Consider the following 20533-nt stretch of genomic DNA (forward strand, 5'->3'; position numbering starts at 1 on the left):
TTCTGAACCCTCTCTACAGCATCCATATCCTTAAGTGAGGTGACCAGAATGGAACACATTATTCCATGTGGGGATCTAAGGTCTTGTGTAGCTGCAACATTACCTCACAGCTTTTGAACTCAATCCCACATTTAATGACAACTAACATTCCATGAGCCGCCTTGTCAACCTGCACCACAGCTTTGTCCAATGCAAACGGACCCCAAGATGTCTGTCCTCAGAGTCCTCCCATCAACATTGTATTCTGCCTTCAAATTTGACTAACTGAAACGAATCACTTCTCATTTTTCTGGGTTAACTCCACCTGCCACTTCTCAGCCCAGCCCTGCATCCTATTAATGTCCCTCTGTCAACAATGGCAATTCTCCAGATGATCTGCAACACCACCAAGCTTCATGTTATCTGCAAACTTACTAATCCACCCTCCACTTACTTATCCAGGCCATTTATTAAAAACCTGAAAGGAGAAGATAAGAACCCTTCAGGACACCACTGGTCACTGACCTCCATGCAGAATATGATCCATCTACAATCGCCCTCTTCCTTCTTTGGCCAAGCTAATTCTTTATCCACAAAGCAAGGCCTCCTTGGATTCCATGCCTCATTTATTTATTGAATGAGCCTTGCATGGAGAACCTTATCAAATTACTTAATGAAATCAATATTCACTATATTTCCTGCTCTACCTTCATCAATGTACTTTGTTACAGCCTCAAAGAATTCAGCCAGGCTGAAGAGAAATGACATTCCCCAGACGAAGTCACGCTAACTGTCCCAAATCTGATTATGCCTCTCTAAATGCTTGTAAATCCTATCTCGCGGGATTCATCGCCAACAACTTGCCCACCACTGAAGTAACACACACTGGTCTGTAACTTACTAAATTATTTCTACTCCCTCTCTTGAACAGGGGAACAACATTTGCAACCAATCCTCCATTACTTCTCCTGTCCCTAGTGAGGATACAAAGATCATCACCAGTGGCTCAACAATCTCCTCCCTATCTTTCCAAAAGTAGCCTTGGATAAATCTCACCTGGTCCTGGAAACCTCTCTAACTTCATGCTTTTCAAAATTTCCAACATATCCTCTTTCTTAATGTCAATATGCTCAAGTGTTCAGTCCACTTTATGTCCTTGTCACAATAACCAACATCCTTTCCTCTGGTTTTATCTACACACATTAAATATACCTTGAGTTTATAAACAGATTACTTTTATTCTACATCATCTGCTCTCCAAATGCAATAATAATTCAACAACTAATTTATTTTTGATATCTTGACCAATTAAACTCTAGTAATAAAATGATTGCCTTTTGGTAAGCAAATTCAGGTAGTGATCTACGTCTCACCAAAGAAAACCATACTTTTACTGTTGGGAAGTCACATTGTTTACCATCAGGCATAATAGCCTCTATCTTTCAATTAATTAGTTATAATTGACATTGCTTGAGGAAGTGAAGTGTTTGCACCCCATAAAAACAATTATTTCTTTTTATTTTTTCTTCATTTATCCTCTCTTTCAAGGATCCAAGAGCAAAATCCAATCTGAGCCAAGATAGTAGGTCAAGAGGAATATGGATTTCATCCATCAGTTTAAGATTAGCTACAAGATAGTGTGGAAGAGGAACATTATTTTAAAATATTTAAGCTTCTGGAGCCCCAGTTAAATGAAGTTGTAACTTTCCAATAATAACCATTCACATGACAGAGCCAGGATCTACAAATGACTTTTGACCAATCACCTCATTTAACCATGTAGTAAATATATGGTGTGTTTGAGACAGAGGTGCGATACTACTGGATCAGTTCAAAAGAAGAATTAGCCACATCATTGTGAACACATTAGGTAAAACAGCAGAATTCTTTCCCAAAAGATCTCCAGCTGGTAAACAACTATCTGGTACTTTGAAAGGCATCATAATTGACATTTTCTATTCAAAATGTTGTTTATGATCATGCTGTAACTCTTACCAACCTGAACTCCTTGTCCATTCCTGGACAATCAAGTGTAAGAAATAGGATGCAGCAATTTATTTCCTCTTCTTCCTACTCTTACATTCATAGTACTGTACTGAATTTGTCACCAAAGATGTGCTTTGGCAAGATTCATCCATTAGAAGCATAGTTCTGATTCTTTCCATTGCCAATGTAAATAACCTTCTGGATTTATGAAAAAGATACTTGCGGAGAATATTACCTTTTTCAAGCAATTCATATATTCCAACACAAATTAATCAATCTGATCCTATGCAAAGCCAGGTGAATGTCATGAACCTCAAACTTAAATGCAGAAGCCAAGTTATATTTAAAATGAATTTTCTTGAATGATTTACATGGAGCTTTTTTGACCAAAATTCAACCCCAGATACCAAAAAGAAAAGACAAGAATGGAATAATCTACCATGGATCCACAATCATTGAGATGACCTGATGCTGACATCACCTGCATGCCATCATATTAGATCTTTCTTTTTGAAGCTACACCTCTGTGCCATCAGCTGGTAGAACCATAGGTACAAGGTGTAGAATTTTCTGGAGGCTTTGGTCATTGGAAAGGTCATCTGTGCTTTATCCTCATTTGCAGCCAAAAATGCAGGCATAATTTCCTCTGCTACCTGCACCTTTCTACTGATTTTTTTTCTCAACAGTAAAATTTAGGAACATTTTTATGGAAAGGTAAAATGTCTAGAGTCTCTATAGAAAAATTAACATGGAAATATGAATTAGGAGGTTTACACCTCCCTAATTTTAAAAATTACTATAGAACAACTCAAATGAAATTTCTTACATCTTTTTTTCTGAAGAGGGGGGAAAATCTGCTTGGGTAAAAATAGAAATAGGTAAAATAGGAGAGAGAAAGGCAGAAGACTTTATACATAAATGGGATGCAAAATTAATGACTGCTGAAAGACATACTTCTTTATTGAAACATTTGATTAAAATTAGGCATAATAGGAATACAGAAATTGGAATAAAGAGTAATTTATCTCTTAAAACTCCTTTGACTACTAGACCAAATTTCAAAAATTTGATAATCTAATATACAAGGTATGAGTCTTTTATGAATTAAAGGAGTTTTAAGAAATCAGATATACTAGACTGTTATGAGCAAGGGCAATTGATGTTATTTGAACAACTTAAGAATAAATATGATATTCTTAATAACATGATATTTTGTTATTTTTAAATCAGAGCATATTTAAGTGATAATCTGGGTCCAACAATGCATTTTCCAAAGTGTAATGATATAGCGACTTAATAAGAAAGGAAAATACAAAGAAATTTATCTCAGTAATTTATCATTTACTTCAAATGGGGACCTCTAAACCTGGGATTCATAAATCCAGGCAAAGATGGGAGACAGACTTAAATGTGATAATAGATGAGAAGAATTGGGCTGATTTATGTCGAGACTGTATGACTAATACAATTAATGTAAGGTACAGACTGGTACAATATAATTCTTTACATCAGCTATACCTCATACCACAGAAATTAAATAAATTGAAATCAAATTTATCAGATCAGTGTTTTAAATATGTTGAAAAGGTGGGAACTTTTTTTTTACCTTCAACATAGTCCTGTGATAAAGTAAGACCTTTTTGGCTGGAATTAGGAAATTTTTAGAACAAATTACTGAAGTCCAATTTCCACAAAATCCAGAATTATTAGGTAAGATCTAAATAGAAGTTAACTGGATTTCAGATAGAATTTGTTAAAATTGCATTAGTGGTGGCCAGAAAGCATATTGCAGTTGCTTGGAAATCTGATTCACATCTAAATTTGGAATGATGGAGTGGGGGAAATATACAGTTGTGTTCCTCTTGAGAAAATTACATATAATTTAAGGAACAAGTGTAGCCATCTGCCATGAAAGAACGTATACACTCTCAGTGTGAGAGGTTAAGCTCTGACTTTATTGAGGCTGGAAATGCTCCTTTTATACAGCTGGAATTCCCGCCGTTTGGTTGATTGGCTGACATCAGCTGCATGAAAAATAAAAACCGGATTCCCACCCATGGGAACATTCTAGGGCTGCTGGTCTTGTACTGCCCCAGGTTCCACCCATGCCAGTTCACCATGCTAGGGGGTCGCATTAGTGAATGATGCCGGTGTTTATTACCGTGCATTGTGCCAGCCCGATCTCCGTGGTTGTGGGCCACCACATGACTCTTCCCCCCCCCCCACCTCCATAACCGGTGCTTTAATTCATAGTGTCCGTGAGTGCAGTCCACAATGTCTTTGGTGGTTTGCCTCTGCATTGAGGTGCTGGCAACTCCACAATTTGAGTCGGATCAGTGTGTGCCGACTTGAGCCTCTCTGCAGTGAAAACCTCTGGTTTGCCACTGATGTCCAATCCAAATGTGACCCCGATATTCCGGATGACTCAGAAGGGGCCATCCTAGGGTTTCTGTAGCGGTGGACAGTATGGCCTTCTGTACACGAAAGCGTACTCACAGTCTCTAACGTCTTTGGAGATGCTGAACTTGGCTTACCCGTGTCTGGAGGGTGGGGTCGGAGCCAGGTTACCAACCTTTTCACATAGCCTGTCCAGGAAGGTGGTTGTATCCTCCTGTTGACCTCTGGCCGGTGGGACGAAATCCCCATGGACGATGAGTGGAGTTCTGTAGACTAGCTCAGCAGAGGATGTGAGGAGGCCTTCCTTCAGGGCTGTATGAATCTCCATCAGTGACCATGCCAGTTCGTCCATCCAGTTGGGGCCTAGAGTCTGGTCATTATGGCAGCCTTGAGGTGCCTGTGGAATAGCTCCACCATCCTGTTGGATAACAGGTGGTATGCTGTTGTGTGGTGTAGGCAATGTCAGTCCTCAGGCTGGAGGTAAATTGTGTGCTTCTGTCGGAGTTTGTGGTGCGGTAGTCTGAACATTGCTACCCAGGATGAGACGAGTACCTTGGCTCAGGACCTTTTGGATGTGTCGGCCAGGGGGTTTGCTTATGGCCACAAGGTGAAGCGGTCAACCACTGTGAACAGGTAGTATAAGCCCTGTGAGACTGGTAAGGGTCCCACTTGGTTCACGTGAATGTGCTCAAACCTTTGTTCTATTGGCTTGGAAGGCTGTGGGGGGACCTTTGCTGCTTGGCACTGAGTGGACGTCTTGGCCACCTGCTGACTTGTTTCCACAATCCCTGCCACGTGTACTTGCTGGCCACCAACCGGTCCGTAGTCCTGACTGATGGAAGTGCCAGCCTGTGGATGAAGTCGAAAACTCGTCGCCTCCGTGCAGTTGGGACGATAGATCAAACCTACCCAGTGGCCACGTCGCACAGGAAGGTAGAGTTACCTGTGCTGACTGGGATGTCCTGAAGCTGCAGCCCTGTGACGATGGTCCTGTACTGAAGTATCTCATAGTCTAGCTGCTGTGCCTCCACAGTGCCATGAAGTCCAGTCCGTTGGCCAGAGAGTGGATGCTCTGTCTTGACAAGGCATCCTCAACCACGTTGTCTTTTCCTGAGATGCACCTCACATCAGGGGTGTACTCCGAGACTTAAGACAAGTGTCTCTGCTGGTGGGCCAACCAGAGATGGGAGATCCTAGCCAGGGCGAATGTCAGTGGCCTGTGGTCCATGAAAGCCCTTTCCTCGAGGAAGTGACGGATGGATAAGTACATCACCAGTAGCTCTCTGTCGAAACCATTGTACTTCAGCTCAGATAGCCACAGATGTTTGCTGAAGAAAGCTAGCAGACGCCAACTTCCTTCTATCTCCTGCTCCAGAATTCCATCAATCGCCGTACCTGAAGCATCGTCCATGAGAGTTGTGGGTACGACTGGCCCGTGGTGGGCCAGGAGCGCAGCGTTAGCCATGGCTTACTTCGCTTTCATGAACGCTCGTGCTGAGTCGTCATCCCTGGACAAGTCCTTCGCCTTACCGGTCGTCAGGGTGAAAAGTGGGTGCATAGTTTGAGCTGCTGAGGGGATGAACCTGTGATCATCCCCATGAATTCCTGTAGTTCTTTGATTGTACTGGGCCTCAGGAAGTTGTGGATGGCCTCCACCTTGCTGGGTAGTGGTATGGCCCTGTCTTTGGTAATCCTGTGGCCCAGGAAGTTAATTGCACTTAGTCCGAACTGGCATTTGGCCAGGTTGATAGTAAGGCCTAACTCGTGTAGGCGATTGTAGAGGTTTTGGAGGTATTGTAGATGTTCCTGCTGGGTTTTCTCCACCAGGATGTCATCTAAGTAGACAAAGGTGCCATCCAGGTCTTGGCCCACCGTGTCCATCAGTCACTGGAAGGTCTGTGCCCCATTCTTGAGCCCAAATGTCATCCTCAGGAACTCAAACAGCCCGAATGGAGTGATGATGGCTCTCTTGAAGATGTTGCCAGGGTGCACCGCGATTTGGTGGTACCCTTGCACCAAATCCACTTTGGAAAAGATTGACGCTCCATGCAGGTTTGTTGCAAAGTCCTGGATATGTGGTACAGGGTAACGATCTGGAGTAGTGACCTCGTTGAGCCGGCAGTAGTCGCTGCAAGGTCTCCAGTCCCCAGATACTTTAGGTACCATATGCAGGGGAGAAGCACATGGACTGTTCGACCCCCAAACCAAGCTTAACTCCTCAAGCTTGCAGAACTTCTCCTTGGCCAGTCGGAGCTCCGGAGAAAGTAGTCTCGCCCTTACATGGAGAGGTGGACCCTTGGTAAGGATGTGATGCCTGATGCTATGTTGGGGCACCTCCACCTTGAACTGAGGGGAAAGGATTGCCAGGAACCTGGCCAGCACCTTGGAGAACTCGTCGTCTGGGCTGTGGATGGAGTCCAGGAGCAGTGCCTGGAGCCTGGTTTGAAAGGTCTCCATGTGTACAAATCTCTTGCCCTTAAGGTCCACTAGGAGGTTGTGAGCCCGCAGGAAGTACGTTCTGAGGAGTGGTTTTTCCACTGTGGCCAGTGTGAACTCCCACGAGAAGTGAATGCCTCCGAACTGCAGCTCGGCCCTACGTGTGCCATAGGTCTGTATAGTGCTGTTGTTGGCAGCCTTCAGCGCGGGGGCCACTTGCCTGCATCTAGTGTCCCTGTCAGGGACATCACACTGACCTCTGCTCCTGTATCCAGCAAGAAACATCTTCCAGACAGGCGGTCCCATACATACAAGAGGCTCCCTCGATGGCCAGCCACCATGGCCATCAATGATGGCTGGCCTTGTCGTTTCCATGAAACTCACATGGTGACTGGCATCAATGGCCCTCAGTGCCTCATCTTTGGCGGTAGAATTACCATCCCTCATTGGACTCGTCCCTGCCTCTTGCCTGCCGCTCCTTTCCTGGGCCTACCTTGGTCTGGTTTTGAGACTTCTTTTTAAGCCCCACAGGAGCCAAGCACTTCTGTTTCTGCTTCTACAGAATGTCTCCCCATGCTGTGACTTTCCAGGGGTCAATTGATGTCCTCTGGCAGCTGCTCCAAGAACACCTGCTTGAACATGATGCCAGGTTTGTGGTCTTCCAGGAGGGCCAGCATCTCGTTCATGACTGCTGACAGGATCTGTCTCCAAGCCCATCCAGGTGGAGTAGCCATGCCCCTCTCTCGCCATGGGAGCCCGAAGGTCTTGGTCAATAGCTCTTTGCAGGCAGTGTAAGTGCCTTCTGATGGTGGCCTGTGGATGAAGTTGGCCACTCTATAGTCTCTTGGTTCTGGGTGCTGACCATGTGGTAATACTGTGTGGTCTCAGATGTGATGCCTCGAATCTGGAACTGAGCTTCAGCCTGGTCGAACCCCATGAGGCCAACTGAGCTGATCGCTGCTTCGTTATCCATCGCTGGATTTAGATTGCACCTAAACTATCAGGGTCACCAATTGTAGCCGTCTGCTACGAAGAAACACACACACACTCGTAGTGTGGGAGATTAAGCTCTGACTTTATTGAGGCAGGAAATGGTGCTTTTATACAGCCGAGTTCCTGCCATTTGGTTGATTGGCTGACATCAGCTGCATGAATATCAAAAAACAGGATTCTCACCTGTGGGAACATTCTTGCACATGAATACCCTTCTTCTCCAGCCTGGTGTTGCTCTGTTAGCTGACCAGTGCAATTTTAGGCCTGTTGGTCTTGTACTGTCCCAGCTTCCAACCGTGTCAGTTCACTATACTAGTGGTCGCGTTAGTGAGTTATGTCGCTGCTTATTACCGCGCGTTGGGCCAGCCCGATCTCCACAGTTGCGGGCCACCACAAAAGTATGATATATTTTTTACAAATTTGGCTCCTGTATTTACAAAAAAAGGATTAAATTTTTACATTTTTTAGATTTCTAAATGTTCTTCTTAGTGTCTAAGACTTGTGTGGAACCCTATTAATGATTAAATAGATGTGAATTTTAGATTAGATGGATTTCAATTTTCAGCAATCCATTTTCAATTTTATTTTTGCCTTTATTTATTTTCTCTTTTCTATTCTAACACTACTATATCCTCTTTACTCATCTTTTCTTGGGACTGAGGAGGGTGGGGGATGGGGATGTTGGAATATTATCCTCATGTATTTGATACTCAATATATTATTATTTCTGTATTTTGAAATATATTTGAATGCACGTATGGTTAAAAATTTAAATAAAATATTTAAAAAGCAGTAAAATATAGGCTGCTAACCATCAAAATATGATCACTGTGTTCATTCTGAAGAGTTTTTGAGATAGTGAGCATAAATTAATTCATGGATCTATTTAAATTTATGCATTCATGCCAATTAGCAGAAGTAACATCAGTATTAAATTCTTAACTGAAATCCAACAACAAAATTCTTTCTTTCTGTTTGTGATGTAGAGAGTGTGAATGATGAGGACAGTGCAGAGGGCTGAAATACTTTCACAAGCCAGTGATTACAGAGCCATAGAAAAATATGGCACAAAGGAAACTTCTGTCTGTGCTGACCAGCATCAGAACTATTTTGCCTAATCTCATTTCCTAGCGCTTAGTGCAAGTAGCTGAAGATTTTTTTCAATCAGACATTCATTTAGGTAAGTGTAATATTTTCTGCCTTAAGTATCCTTTTAAACATTGAGCAAAAGAGTCTTAAGTCCCCTCAACTCCTCGTTCTAATTACCTTAAATCTCTGCTAACTAGTTATTGATCTTTCTGCTAAAAGTATTTAATATTCATCCCATCTAGGCCACTTATCATTTTAAACATATCAGTTAACTCTAAAATAACCTCATTTGTTCCACCTTGCCTATTTTACCTCCGGTGCTGACAACATCCTTGTCAATCTGCTGTGAAGTGTCTCTCGTACTATTACATCCTTCGTTTAATGATTTGTCCATACAGAGAATAATAAGATGGAGAGGTTATTTAAATCCAGGAAACTTAAATTGATATGACTTTTAGATTACCAAATGAACTTGCCCATCACGCAAACAATTTCCTGCTAGTGATTGCCCTCCGCATTCAAGGAGGATTGAAATTAGCAGATTTTTTTTTTTATTTTGGGGATGTAAATCTTTCAAAGTGCAATTGATAGGCAGTCATTAAGTATAGTCCAGTTTTGGAGCTTTAGATCCTTAGATTGCGAGGGAATCATTCAACCATAACATTGACCTGAGATAAAGTATCTAACTGAATGGCAGAGCAGGCTCAAAAAGGCAATGAAAGGAAGATAGTCTTACCAAAATATTGACTATCTATTACCTTCTTTACAGCCATGGATATTACCTACCTGCTGAGTTCCTCCAATATTTTGTATGTTCCTTCCAGTGTTTGTAAACTGGCCTTGGGTTGTCATCCAAGGATGCTTCACTGCCTCAGTAGTCCATTTTCTGATTTAACTTTAGGTGGGCATTAATTAAAAGAGAAACAAAATACTCAGCATTTCTGTAAGGCACGAAGGGCATTAGGAATTTGTGCAGAAGCAAAAGTCCTCCAGCTTTTCTATGCTGCATAAATAGTGGTGCAAACAGAGATCAATATTTTACAGAGGAACATAGGAAGTAGGAACAGGAGTAGGCCAAAAATGGCCCATCGAGCCTGCTCCGCCATTCAATGCGATCATGGCTGATCTAATTTATGACCTAACTCCACCTACCTGCCTTCTCCCCATATCCCCTAATTCCTCTATCATGTAAAGATTTATCTAACCGAATTTTAAATAGGTTTAATTTTATCACAATTTACAGAGGATGAAACTCAAAGAGTTCTGTGAAATTTAGAAATCTATAACTTGAGTTATGATAATATTAACTAGCTAATTTGGAGCACTACAGCAGATTTGGAAAATGGTGAACTGCAGCTCTTCGCCTCCAAAGTAACTACTAACCTACAGCACTGAATTCAATTGAAGCTTAGTGGGAAGAGAGTAGTTTCTCAGTTGGGTGAGGGTTAAAGTCCCTCTTAGAGCAACAAATTCCATGTTAACTCAGACACCTAAAAACTGATGATCTATCTGCACTTCAGGTAAATGCAAAAGAGATTTATGACAGCTTGAAAGAGATCCCCTGGTGTTCAGGCCAATACTTATTCTTCAAACAAAATCACCAAGAAACAAACCATCCAGAAATTTGTTTGTGGGAGCATGCTGTGCACAAGCGAAAATTGCGTTATCTGTTTCATTACTTCAAAAACAACTTCATTCACTGTAAATCATGCTGGGAAAGGGAAAAGTTCAATATTAGTGCAAGTTGGCTTTTTTTTTAAATTCCAATTACTTTTCTGTAGTTTAACTGTAAGTTCAATGTGAGGAGATTATTAGTTTATTCCTCACATCATGTGGGTTTCAAAGTGTTGGTTGCAGAGGACATTTGCAATCGTTTAATCATCTCAAGAAATTTTGAGCTCAACAGGAATCAGGTTTAGGAAAAACAATTGTGAGTCAAATACAGAAGGAGTCATGTACAATCGTGTTGTCAATCTATTTAACACATCATTTTCTGTGATGCATTAATACAGATGAAGCAGCAATTAAAGTTAAGCAATGAGTGCACCATTTTTCCCATGAAATTGTATCAAACAACATAATTTCATAGCACTCACAAATCACTTAAGAACAGAGCATCTTTTTTAATAAGGAAAAACTTGCATTTATATGAGGAATGCAGAAGGATGATTTATTTGATTATGTGTATTGATGTGAAAAGTCATCGGAAGAAAGTAGCTACTAATTCTAATATTAAGAATTAAGTTTAGCAATAATTAAGAATTATTGTTAAACTCTAAAAATATTTTAAAAAGAAAGAAAAGAATTAATCTAAGTTGCTTGTTCACTACAGAATGGGAATGTTTGCTGTAATATTGCATTAGATCAAAGCACAGCTATATGTAATGTTCACTTTAAAACATCTTTTGATGCAATTTCTTTCAAAGCAAACCAGGGTTAAAAGTCTAAATGAAACTCCATCATTATTAGATCATAATTTGATAAAGCACTATCCCACACATGTTGGAGAGCAGATTAAGCAAAATCTCCGCAAATGAAGCAATCATTTAATGCTTGATGTGAGGAATAAACTAATAACAGAAATACCTCCTTCACTGAAATTCTATTCCACACTAGATTAGAAAATTTCCCCACCACAGGGGAAGATTGAATGATGACCCAATGTGGTTACCTAAATGAGTAAATTAGAGAATATCTAATGTTACAAGATCAAACCAGCAACCACAAAGAAGGCATATCATACAGGGGTAAAGATGAACAATTACTTTATTAACAAAATACTCACCTTCAAACTTTAATTCAAAATTCCTCCATTTATAACAATGCCCACTGGTTACATGCAAATTTCTATAACAATGTAAAACTAATAAATTCCGCAGCCTAAATATAACAAATGTAATTAAAGTCTAAGTTATATGTCCAACCAGCCCACAGAAAAACTTAGACACAAAACACACAAGACTCACAAAACTTCAATCTCAACCGAAGCAAAGATCATAAACAAAATTCAGTTTGTTTGATAAACTGAAGCAAAAAGATCTTTGAGAGAGAGAGAGAGAGAGAGAGAGAGAGAGAGAGAGAGAGAGAGAGAGAGAGAGAGAGAGAGAGAGAGAGAGAGAGAGAGAGAGAGAGAGAGAGCACACCACTACTCAGTAGTGGTTTATCGTCCGTGTCCAGAATTTTTTTTCACTTTCTGCACATGCTCAGTCCATCTCCCACTCTCTCAGCAGTCCACCTTCACTTTGGCTCTCCAAGGCAAACTGTCACTTTTTAACATAAAACCACACAACACATAGGCCAATACACAACACAGAACTCTGTAACACCTCCCCTGGTAAAAAAAAAAATTGGTCCACAAGAACAAATTTTTAACAATTAATGGAAGTATTGCATAAATAAAATAAACACTCCATTTTATTTACAGTAAGTATGTGATTAGATTCCAATCTACCCAGATTAACATCTTGACAAACAATCTGCTATTACATTATCTGTCCCCTTTATGTGTGTAATAATTAAATCATACTCTTGTAATAGTAAGCTCCAATTCAATAACCATCTGTTCTTATTTTTCATTTTAGACAGAAAAACTAATGGATTATGATCAGTATATATTATTAATGGTTTTTGAGCAGTACAAATATACATATCAAATTGTTGCAACACTAAAACAAGCGTTAATAACTCCTTCTCAATGGTCGACTAATTTCATTGATGGACATTAAACTTTTTAGAGAAGTATGAAATAGGATGTTCTACTCCATCACCATCCTTCTTCTGTAACAGTACAGCACCAACCACTTCATCACTGGCTTTGAATGGTTTTTATGCCTGATGGCATAAAATGGCCTTTAACTTCAGAAATGCTTCCTGGCATGCATCTGACTAGATAAATTTTTCTTTCTTTTCAAGTAGTTTTGTTAATGGGATTGCAATTTCTGCAAAGTTTTTACAAAATCTACAATAGTAGCCAATCATACCTAGAAATCTCCAAAGAGCTTTCTTATTATCAGGGATAGGGAACACAGTTATAGCCAATACTTTTGCTCCAACCAGTGCCACCTGTCCCTGTCCTACCACATAACCAAGATAAATTACAGTGGCATGTCCAAACTCACACTTGTACAAATTCACTGTGAGGTGTGCTTCCACCATTCTCTGAAATAACTGCTTTAATTCAAGCATGTGTTCTTCCCATGTATCAGTACTAATTACTAAATCATTGATTATAGGCTCCTGTGTACTCTAAACCCTGAATTACTGCATTAATCATTCTCTGAAATGTGCCAAGTGCATTTTTTCATCCTGAAAGGCATAACATTATACTCATACAATCCCGAAGGTGTAACAAATGCAGAAATCTCCCTGCCTTTCTCTGTCAAAGGAACACACCAGTATCCTTTTACGAGATCAATCTTTGTAAGAAACTTCGCTTTTCCCATCTTATCTGTGCAATCATCTACTCTGGGAATAGGGAATGCATCAGTCTTTGTCACCATGTTTAACTTTCGATAATCTGTACAAAACCTAATTGGGCCATTTGGCTTAGGTACCAGAACACAGGGTGAACTCCAATTTCAACTTGATTTTCAGATGCTGTCATTTTTGAACATATAATCCACCTCTTGATCCAACAATCTGCTCTTTTCCTGATTAACTCAGTAAGGATGCTGCTTAATAGGCTTAGCATCAACGACCTCCACATCATGACAAGCCACAGTAGTTCTTCTTGGAACATCTGGGAATATATCTTTAAATTTCATAAGTAGTATCTTCATTTCTTCCCTTTCTGATTTAGTCAAATGCATTAACTTGGTGTCTAAGTTTTTCAAAACTATGGAATTTTGCAGCCTGGGGCTTCTCACTTTCTGTGCTACACCACTTTCCACGAAACTTATCTCCTCCTTACTTTCCTTGGTTGGAATCCTAGTCTCCTCCTCAGTCATTTTCTCAAAGTAAGGTTTAAGCATGTTCACATGACAGACCCGTGTCTCTCTTCGACGATCAGGCATCTCAATGACATAGGTAACCTGGTTAATTTTTGATTTCACCTTATATGGTCCTGAAAACTGAGCTCTCAAAGGGGTTGACTGCATGGAAACAAAACCAATACTTTGTCGCCTGGTTTAATGTCCCTAATTTTTGCTTTTTGATCATACCAAATTTTCATTTTTCCCTGAGCAGGTTTTTAATTTTTCCTTGCCATTTCGCAAGCCTGATGTAATCTGCTTTTATATTTGAAAACATAATCCAACAGATTTTATTGTATATCATTATGTATCCACTGTTCCTTCAAAAAATAGTAATGGACCCCTGACTTCATGACCAAACACCAACTCAAATAGATGAAAGCCAAGAGTCTCTTGAGTTGCCTCTCTAACAGCAAACAATAACAAATGGATTCCTTCATCCCAATCCTTATTATTTTCCACACAATAATCCCTCATCGTATTTTTCATAGTTAAATGGAACCTTTCCAAGGCCCCTTGACTTTCAGGATGATAGGCAGACGACACAATTTGATGGGCTCCCAATTCATACACCGCCTGTTGAAATATTCCAGACATAAAATGACTCCCTTGGTCCGATTGAATTTACCTTGGTGGGCCAAAAAGTGTGAAAATTTTTAGCATAGCCTTCACAATCATCTTCGCTTTAATGTTTCTCAGGGGAATAGCCTCTGGAAACCTTGAAGCCGTGCACATGAGTGTTAACAAATATTCATTTCTTGCTTTGGTTTTTGGCAATGGTCCATCCCTGAAAGCAGGGATGGGTTGTAAAGGTGCCACTGGTGGTCCTTGATTAGGCTTGCCCACCAGTTGACAAGTGTGACAGGTTCTACAAAAGTTCACAACATCCTTTCTTAATTTCGACCAATAAAACTGTTTCCTTATCTTTTCTACCATCTTCTTCCTCCAAGATTACTTCCTAAAGGTATACTATGAGCCAACTTTAATATTTCATTCCTGTAAGTTTTGGGAATTACAACTTGCCTTACTACCACCCAGTTTTCATTAGCAGGTATCACTTGTTGTCTCCACTTCCTCATCAATATTCCATCCTGAACAAAGTAACCTACTGGCACAGTTTCAATTTCCTGGTTAGACAGAATCTTATCTCTTATCCCAGAAAGATCAGGATCATGCTTTTGTCGAGCTATTAATTCTTCTCTTGACAACAGCAAAGCTGGATCCTTAGGTTTGTCCTCAATGCTTGCCTCCACTACAGGATCATCACAGACTTTCTCTATCTCTACCTTTTTTCTAGACATGGCTCTAGTAACGGCACATGCAGGGTAGATTTTCAAATCCTTTTTGGACTCATAAACCAATGGCTTACTTGTGAGTTTCACCACAGGTATGACTTTACCTTCTGCTAAATCATTCCCCAACAAAAGAGAAACTCCATCCACCGGCAGGCTTGATCTTATCCCTATCGTAACTGGGCCATTAACTAAGTCTGATTTCATCACTATTCTATGCAAAAGTATAGGCTCTGCTTCACCACCAATGCCTTTAATTAAATTCACATCCCCAATATCCGTCTCCTCACCAAAATTTAAAACGTTGGTTAATACAAGTGATTGGGCTGCTCCAGTATCCCACAGGATTTTAACTGGCACTTGATTGGATCCTTCTTTAACCAAAATGAACCCTTCAGTCATGAATGGTTTAAAAATATCCCTAACTTTCTCACTCTGAACACAGGCAGTTGGTACCACCCCTTTCTCTTTCTTCCTTTTCAGTACAAGACAATTTGCTATTATGTGCCTGGCTTCTTACAATAGTGGCAAATAACACTCAAAAATTTTCCTTCACCTATTTCTCTTCCTCTCTTCCTTTAACCTCACTTCTAGATTTCTTTCTACTCTACTTGGATTATCAGCATATTTCTTTGAAAGATTTTCCCTGGTGTCCACTTAGACGTGGTTTAAAGCATATTCCTCTGCGAATTTAGCCAATTCTTGCCAAGTTTTTATATTTTTCTCTGCCAAGTACACTTGAATATCATCAGGAACACAATATTTAATCTCCTCAATCAGAATTATTTCCCTCAATAAATCAAAGTTATTTTCTACTTTTATTGTGGCACACCACTGATCAAAACACACAACCTTCCTATAAGCAAAATCTAGGTAAGATTGGGTTGCTGCTTTTTTTAAACTCCTGAACTTTTGTCTATAAGCCTCTGGGACTAGTTCATAAGACTGGAGTATAGCCTGCTTTACAAATTCGTAATCAGCTGCTTGTTGTACAGTGAGACATGAGTACACATGTTGGGCTTTCCCTTTAAAAACACTTTGTAGCAGAAGTGACCACTTGTCTGGTGGCCATTTTAAATTTACAGCTACTTTCTAAAATGCTGAAAATACTGGTCTATTCAAATGGAGGAACTAACCTCACTTCTCTACTGACCAGAAACCTCTCCTCCTGACCAGCATGTGGGTTTGGGGCTTCTCCAACTCCTTGGGTTAGGGTCTGCCTCAATTTAGCTAGTTCTAGCTCATGTTTCCATTCTTTCTCTCTCTCCTCCCTTGTGGCTGCTCTTTCCTCCATTTCTGCCTGCCTTACTGCTTCCCATTCGGCTTTCCTTTCTGCCTCTCTTTTTCCCTTTAACTCTAGTTTTCTCAAAGCCAACTTTACTTCCTCTGAAGTTTTCTCCTTTGGAAACTGTTCTAATGCAGTTTCTTCAAATACCCCCTTTCCTACAGAGTGCTTAACAATCTTTCGGGCAGTTTCCTTTTTTTTCATCCCAGTTCTTACTGTAAGAAGTTTTAACTTGCCAACTATATCCATCTGTTCTGACTTTTTAGGCATTTTTAAATTAACCTGAAGGGTTAGATATGAACTGGTCAATATTCATAGTTGCTGGTGATTTATACACTCACCGTTTATTTTTAATTTCAAGCTGGAGGTTGAGTCAAACGCAGACAACTGATAACTGAGCACAAGTCAATCACCCCTAAAGCTTTCAAATTGGTTTGATCCTGGACGATTTCCCCAAATTATGATACACGATCAAACCAGCAACCACAAAGAAGGCATATCACACAGGGGTAAAGATGAACAATTACTTTATTAACAAAAATTCACCTTCAAAATTTAATTCAAAATCCCCCCTTTTATAACAATGCCCACTGGTTACTATGCAAATTTCTATAACAGTGTAAAACTAATAAATTCCCCAGCCTAAATTTAACAGATGTAATTAAAGTCTAAGTCATATTTCCAACCAGCCCAACTGGCTTGGTCCGGATGCTTCTGGCTGCCTTCGGAATATTCATCCTTTTTGAAATCCTAACATTCTAAACTGTCCTCCAGACCATGACTCATGCTCTGGGCCGCCTTCCACTCCACAGCACCATCCAGTGGTGGTTTATCATCCAAGTCCAGAACTTTTTTTTTCATTTTTTGCACATGCTCAGTCTGTCTCCCACTCTCTCAGCAGTTCACTTTGGTTCTCTAAGGCAAACTGTCAATTTTTAACATAAAACCACACAACACATAGGCCAATACATAACACAGAACTCTGTAACACTAATAACAGACAAACAATGCTGTAATGAAAACAAAAATGCATCCACATAACTTTATATAGCGATATAGCAAAGATAAAGATATATAACTGACATCAAACCCATTGAGCCCTTCATCAAGGTATGAGTGAAATGTAGGCAGGTGCCTGAACAAGATGGTGGGGGGGAGAAGGAGCAAGGAAGGAGCACAGCCCCTCAGGAAAGAGGTTATAGGTGAATAAGGAGGGAAGGCACACCAGCAAAAAGGGGAAGGGGATGGAGAGTGGGAGGAAAGGATACAGAGGGATAAGGAAGTGGTGGAGAATGGGAAGTGGGCTTGTAGAAACCAGAGAAGTCAATGTTAATGCCATCCAGTTGGAGAGTGCCCAGGCAGAATATTAGGTGTACTCCTCCAATTTAAGGGAGGGCTTGGTTTGGCAGCCATGTCAGTGTGGCAGTGGGGAACAGAATTGAAGTGGTTGTCCACTGGAAGATCCCTATCATTGATGCGGACAGAGTGAAGGTGCTCAGTGAAGATCTTCCAGTCTGCATCCAGTCTCTCCGATATAGAAAAGGCCACAGCAGGAGAACCAGATGCAGTAGATGACTCCCAAAGATTCACAAACGAAGTGTTGTTTCACTTGGAAGGAAGACTGTTTGGAGCTGATTAATGGTGAGAGAGGAGGTATGGGCGCAAGTGTGGAACTTCTTGCGGCCACAGGGGAAGGTGCCAAGGGGGCAATTGATGGGAAGGGATGAGTGGACAAGAGAGTCATGGAGGGAGCAGTCCCTATTGAAGGCAGAGAGAGGAGAAAAGGGGAAGGAGTTATAGGATCATGCTATAGGCGACAAAAATTGCGGAGGATTATTATCGGTGCGGAGGCTGTTTAAACATTGCATATGCATCAACATAACCTTGGTTTCGAAATTTCCATTTGTTCGAGCCTTTGTTGTGGAGTTTTTGCCTTTCCAGATTTATCAGCAGTTTGCAGGAATTGAAGCTTAAGAGTTAGGAAGGCTTCTGTTCCTCTTCAGCAGGCTTTCAAAAGGAAGTCTTTTTTTTCTCTGCATGCCTTTGCTCATAGGATTGTGAATGTGTTGCCTGATGTTGAAGCCGATACTGGCCTTAACATTGGAAATGTTTGGATGTCTCTCTGGCTAAGGATGCTCATTGTCGAGAATATAAGTTCTTGATTGCAATATTATCCCTTCACATTTTTTTAACCTTACCCTATTCTCCTTGTAAAGTAAAATCAGACAGTGTCAGAGAAGAATGATAAACTTTAATCCTGCCAACACAAGTCACCAGTCCTTTCAGACTGCTTCATTGCCACTGTCTGTTCAAAGAAATCTTAGATTCATAGCAACCTCGCAATCATGAGACTTTGCCTTTCCTATTGCAGGATGTGCTCGGAATGAACAAAAACCCATTAGCTAACCAAGGCTAAGTTGACATTCACTTAACACAATGCATGAAAATGGTGTTTTCAGTATTATGGGCAATTGCTAAAGGCAACCTGTCAAATTCTATGAATGACACCAGAAGGAGAAATACATCTTTGATTGTGAGCCTCGGAAGTCTGTGTTGGTACTCACTGTTGGTACTCAGCTGTGCATGCCCACATCTGATGACTTCACTGTGTGGAAGGCAAGTACCACAGGTACCCAAAACTGACACAATTTTTGCACAAATGATAAAAAAATGAACTTCTCTCTTGTGCTGCATCATAATTTAAACCAAAAACATGAAGTGAGCCAATTATTGTTGGAAATCTAATTCATTTAAGTCATTCAAATATTTAAAAGTTTGTGCACTCCTGCTGGTACCATAAATCGCACATAAATTTAAAATGCAAATATTGTCCTTCAATGCAGTGGAACAGCTCAGAAGTTCATGAAGAGAGCACCATCACTTCTGAAAACCAATTAATTCCAGTGCGGGATGCAGTTATGATAATTTCCAGGCTCAAACACTTTTACTCTCAGATTTTGACCAAATATTTCCAACTGCATATCTTACTTGTACCAGAAACACAATTTAATGATAATGAAATTGTCATTTTTATTGTACATGTATTCATGCACTAAAATTCTTACTTGCTGAAGCCAAACAGGTACTCCTAAAAAAAGAACTATGATCGTAAACAACTTATTTACAGGTATAATAAAAGGCAATAAATTCATAAGATAGATAGATAGATATTACGTGTTCACAGTGATCCTAGGGAAAGAAAGTGGCATAGTAGTGTGGGCAGTCTTTTTCTGCTGTCAGATCAGTTCATGATTAGTGTAACAAGGGGACGTTCAAAAGTCTGAAAGCTGTTGGAAAGAAAGTGTTCTTGAACCTAGTGGCACTGGTTTTCAGGCTTGTGTACCTTCAGCCTGAAGGCAGCAGTGAGAAGTTGGTCTTGCTTTGGACTTCTACACTGGATGACGTAATTCCCTGTGAGGTACTCCATATGCTTGCTCAAGAAATTAGTCATACATTTTGAAGGTGTGCCTATAGGTTGGGAACTCCATTCAGGAACTACCTGTTCTCTTTTAACAGTTTTCTCAGGGATAATCACGTTTCTCTTTGTGTGGGAAAGTTGTGCCTCACCACCCTAATTGAATTTTTTGAGGAGGTAACAATGGAAATTGATGAAGGTAAGGTAGGAGATGTGTATATAGATTTTAGTAAGGCTTTTGACAAGATTCCCTTATCCAAGACACGTTCAGAAAGTCATGAGGCATGGGATCCATGGAATCTTGGCTGTGTGGATTCAGAATTGGCTTGCCTGTAGATAGCAGAGAATAGTAGTGGATGGAAGGCATTCTGCCAGGAGGATAGTGACTGATTAAGATCTGCAGGGATCTATTCTGGGACCCCTGCTCTTTGTAATTTTTATAAATAACCTAGATGAAGAAGTGGATGGATGGGTCAGTAACTTTGGGATTATATGATGTTTGGAGGAGTTGTGTATTGTGTTGAAGGTTGTCATGTGTTACAAAAGGATACAGACAGAATGCAGAGTTGGGCAGAGAAGTGGCAGATGGAGTTCAATCCGGATAGGTGTGAGATGATGCATTTTGGAAGGTCAAACCTGAAGGCAGAGTACAGGGTCAATGAACAGATACTAAACAATATTGAGGAACAGA

At 40.4% G+C, this 20533-nt stretch overlaps 1 protein-coding gene and 1 long non-coding RNA gene across 10 annotated transcripts in view; one reads left to right on the plus strand and one right to left on the minus strand.

Moving 5' to 3' along the window:
* The window catches only part of LOC138749384 (cadherin-20-like), a 262479-nt gene that overhangs the window by 61891 nt on the left and 180055 nt on the right, over positions 1–20533 (plus strand). For 4 of the 7 annotated variants that reach the window (XM_069910637.1, XM_069910629.1, XM_069910668.1 and 1 more), the window contains one exon: positions 8778–8971. The exons of 2 other annotated variants lie outside the window; for them this stretch is intronic. Coding sequence is in view for 1 of the 5 variants with exons in the window: in XM_069910663.1 (XP_069766764.1) it covers positions 19011–19056 (46 nt within the window). In the remaining 4 variants the exon portion in view is untranslated. Of the gene's footprint in view, positions 1–8777; positions 8972–18798; positions 19057–20533 lie in introns of all 7 variants that reach the window. One more of the 7 variants, XM_069910663.1, reaches the window with a different exon arrangement.
* LOC138749406 (uncharacterized) overlaps positions 1–20533 on the minus strand; it is a 137184-nt gene that overhangs the window by 15610 nt on the left and 101041 nt on the right. The gene's annotated exons all lie outside the window — the stretch shown is intronic.

The sequence above is a fragment of the Narcine bancroftii genome, chromosome 1, assembly GCF_036971445.1.
Source record: "Narcine bancroftii isolate sNarBan1 chromosome 1, sNarBan1.hap1, whole genome shotgun sequence".
Taxonomy (NCBI): domain Eukaryota; kingdom Metazoa; phylum Chordata; class Chondrichthyes; order Torpediniformes; family Narcinidae; genus Narcine; species Narcine bancroftii.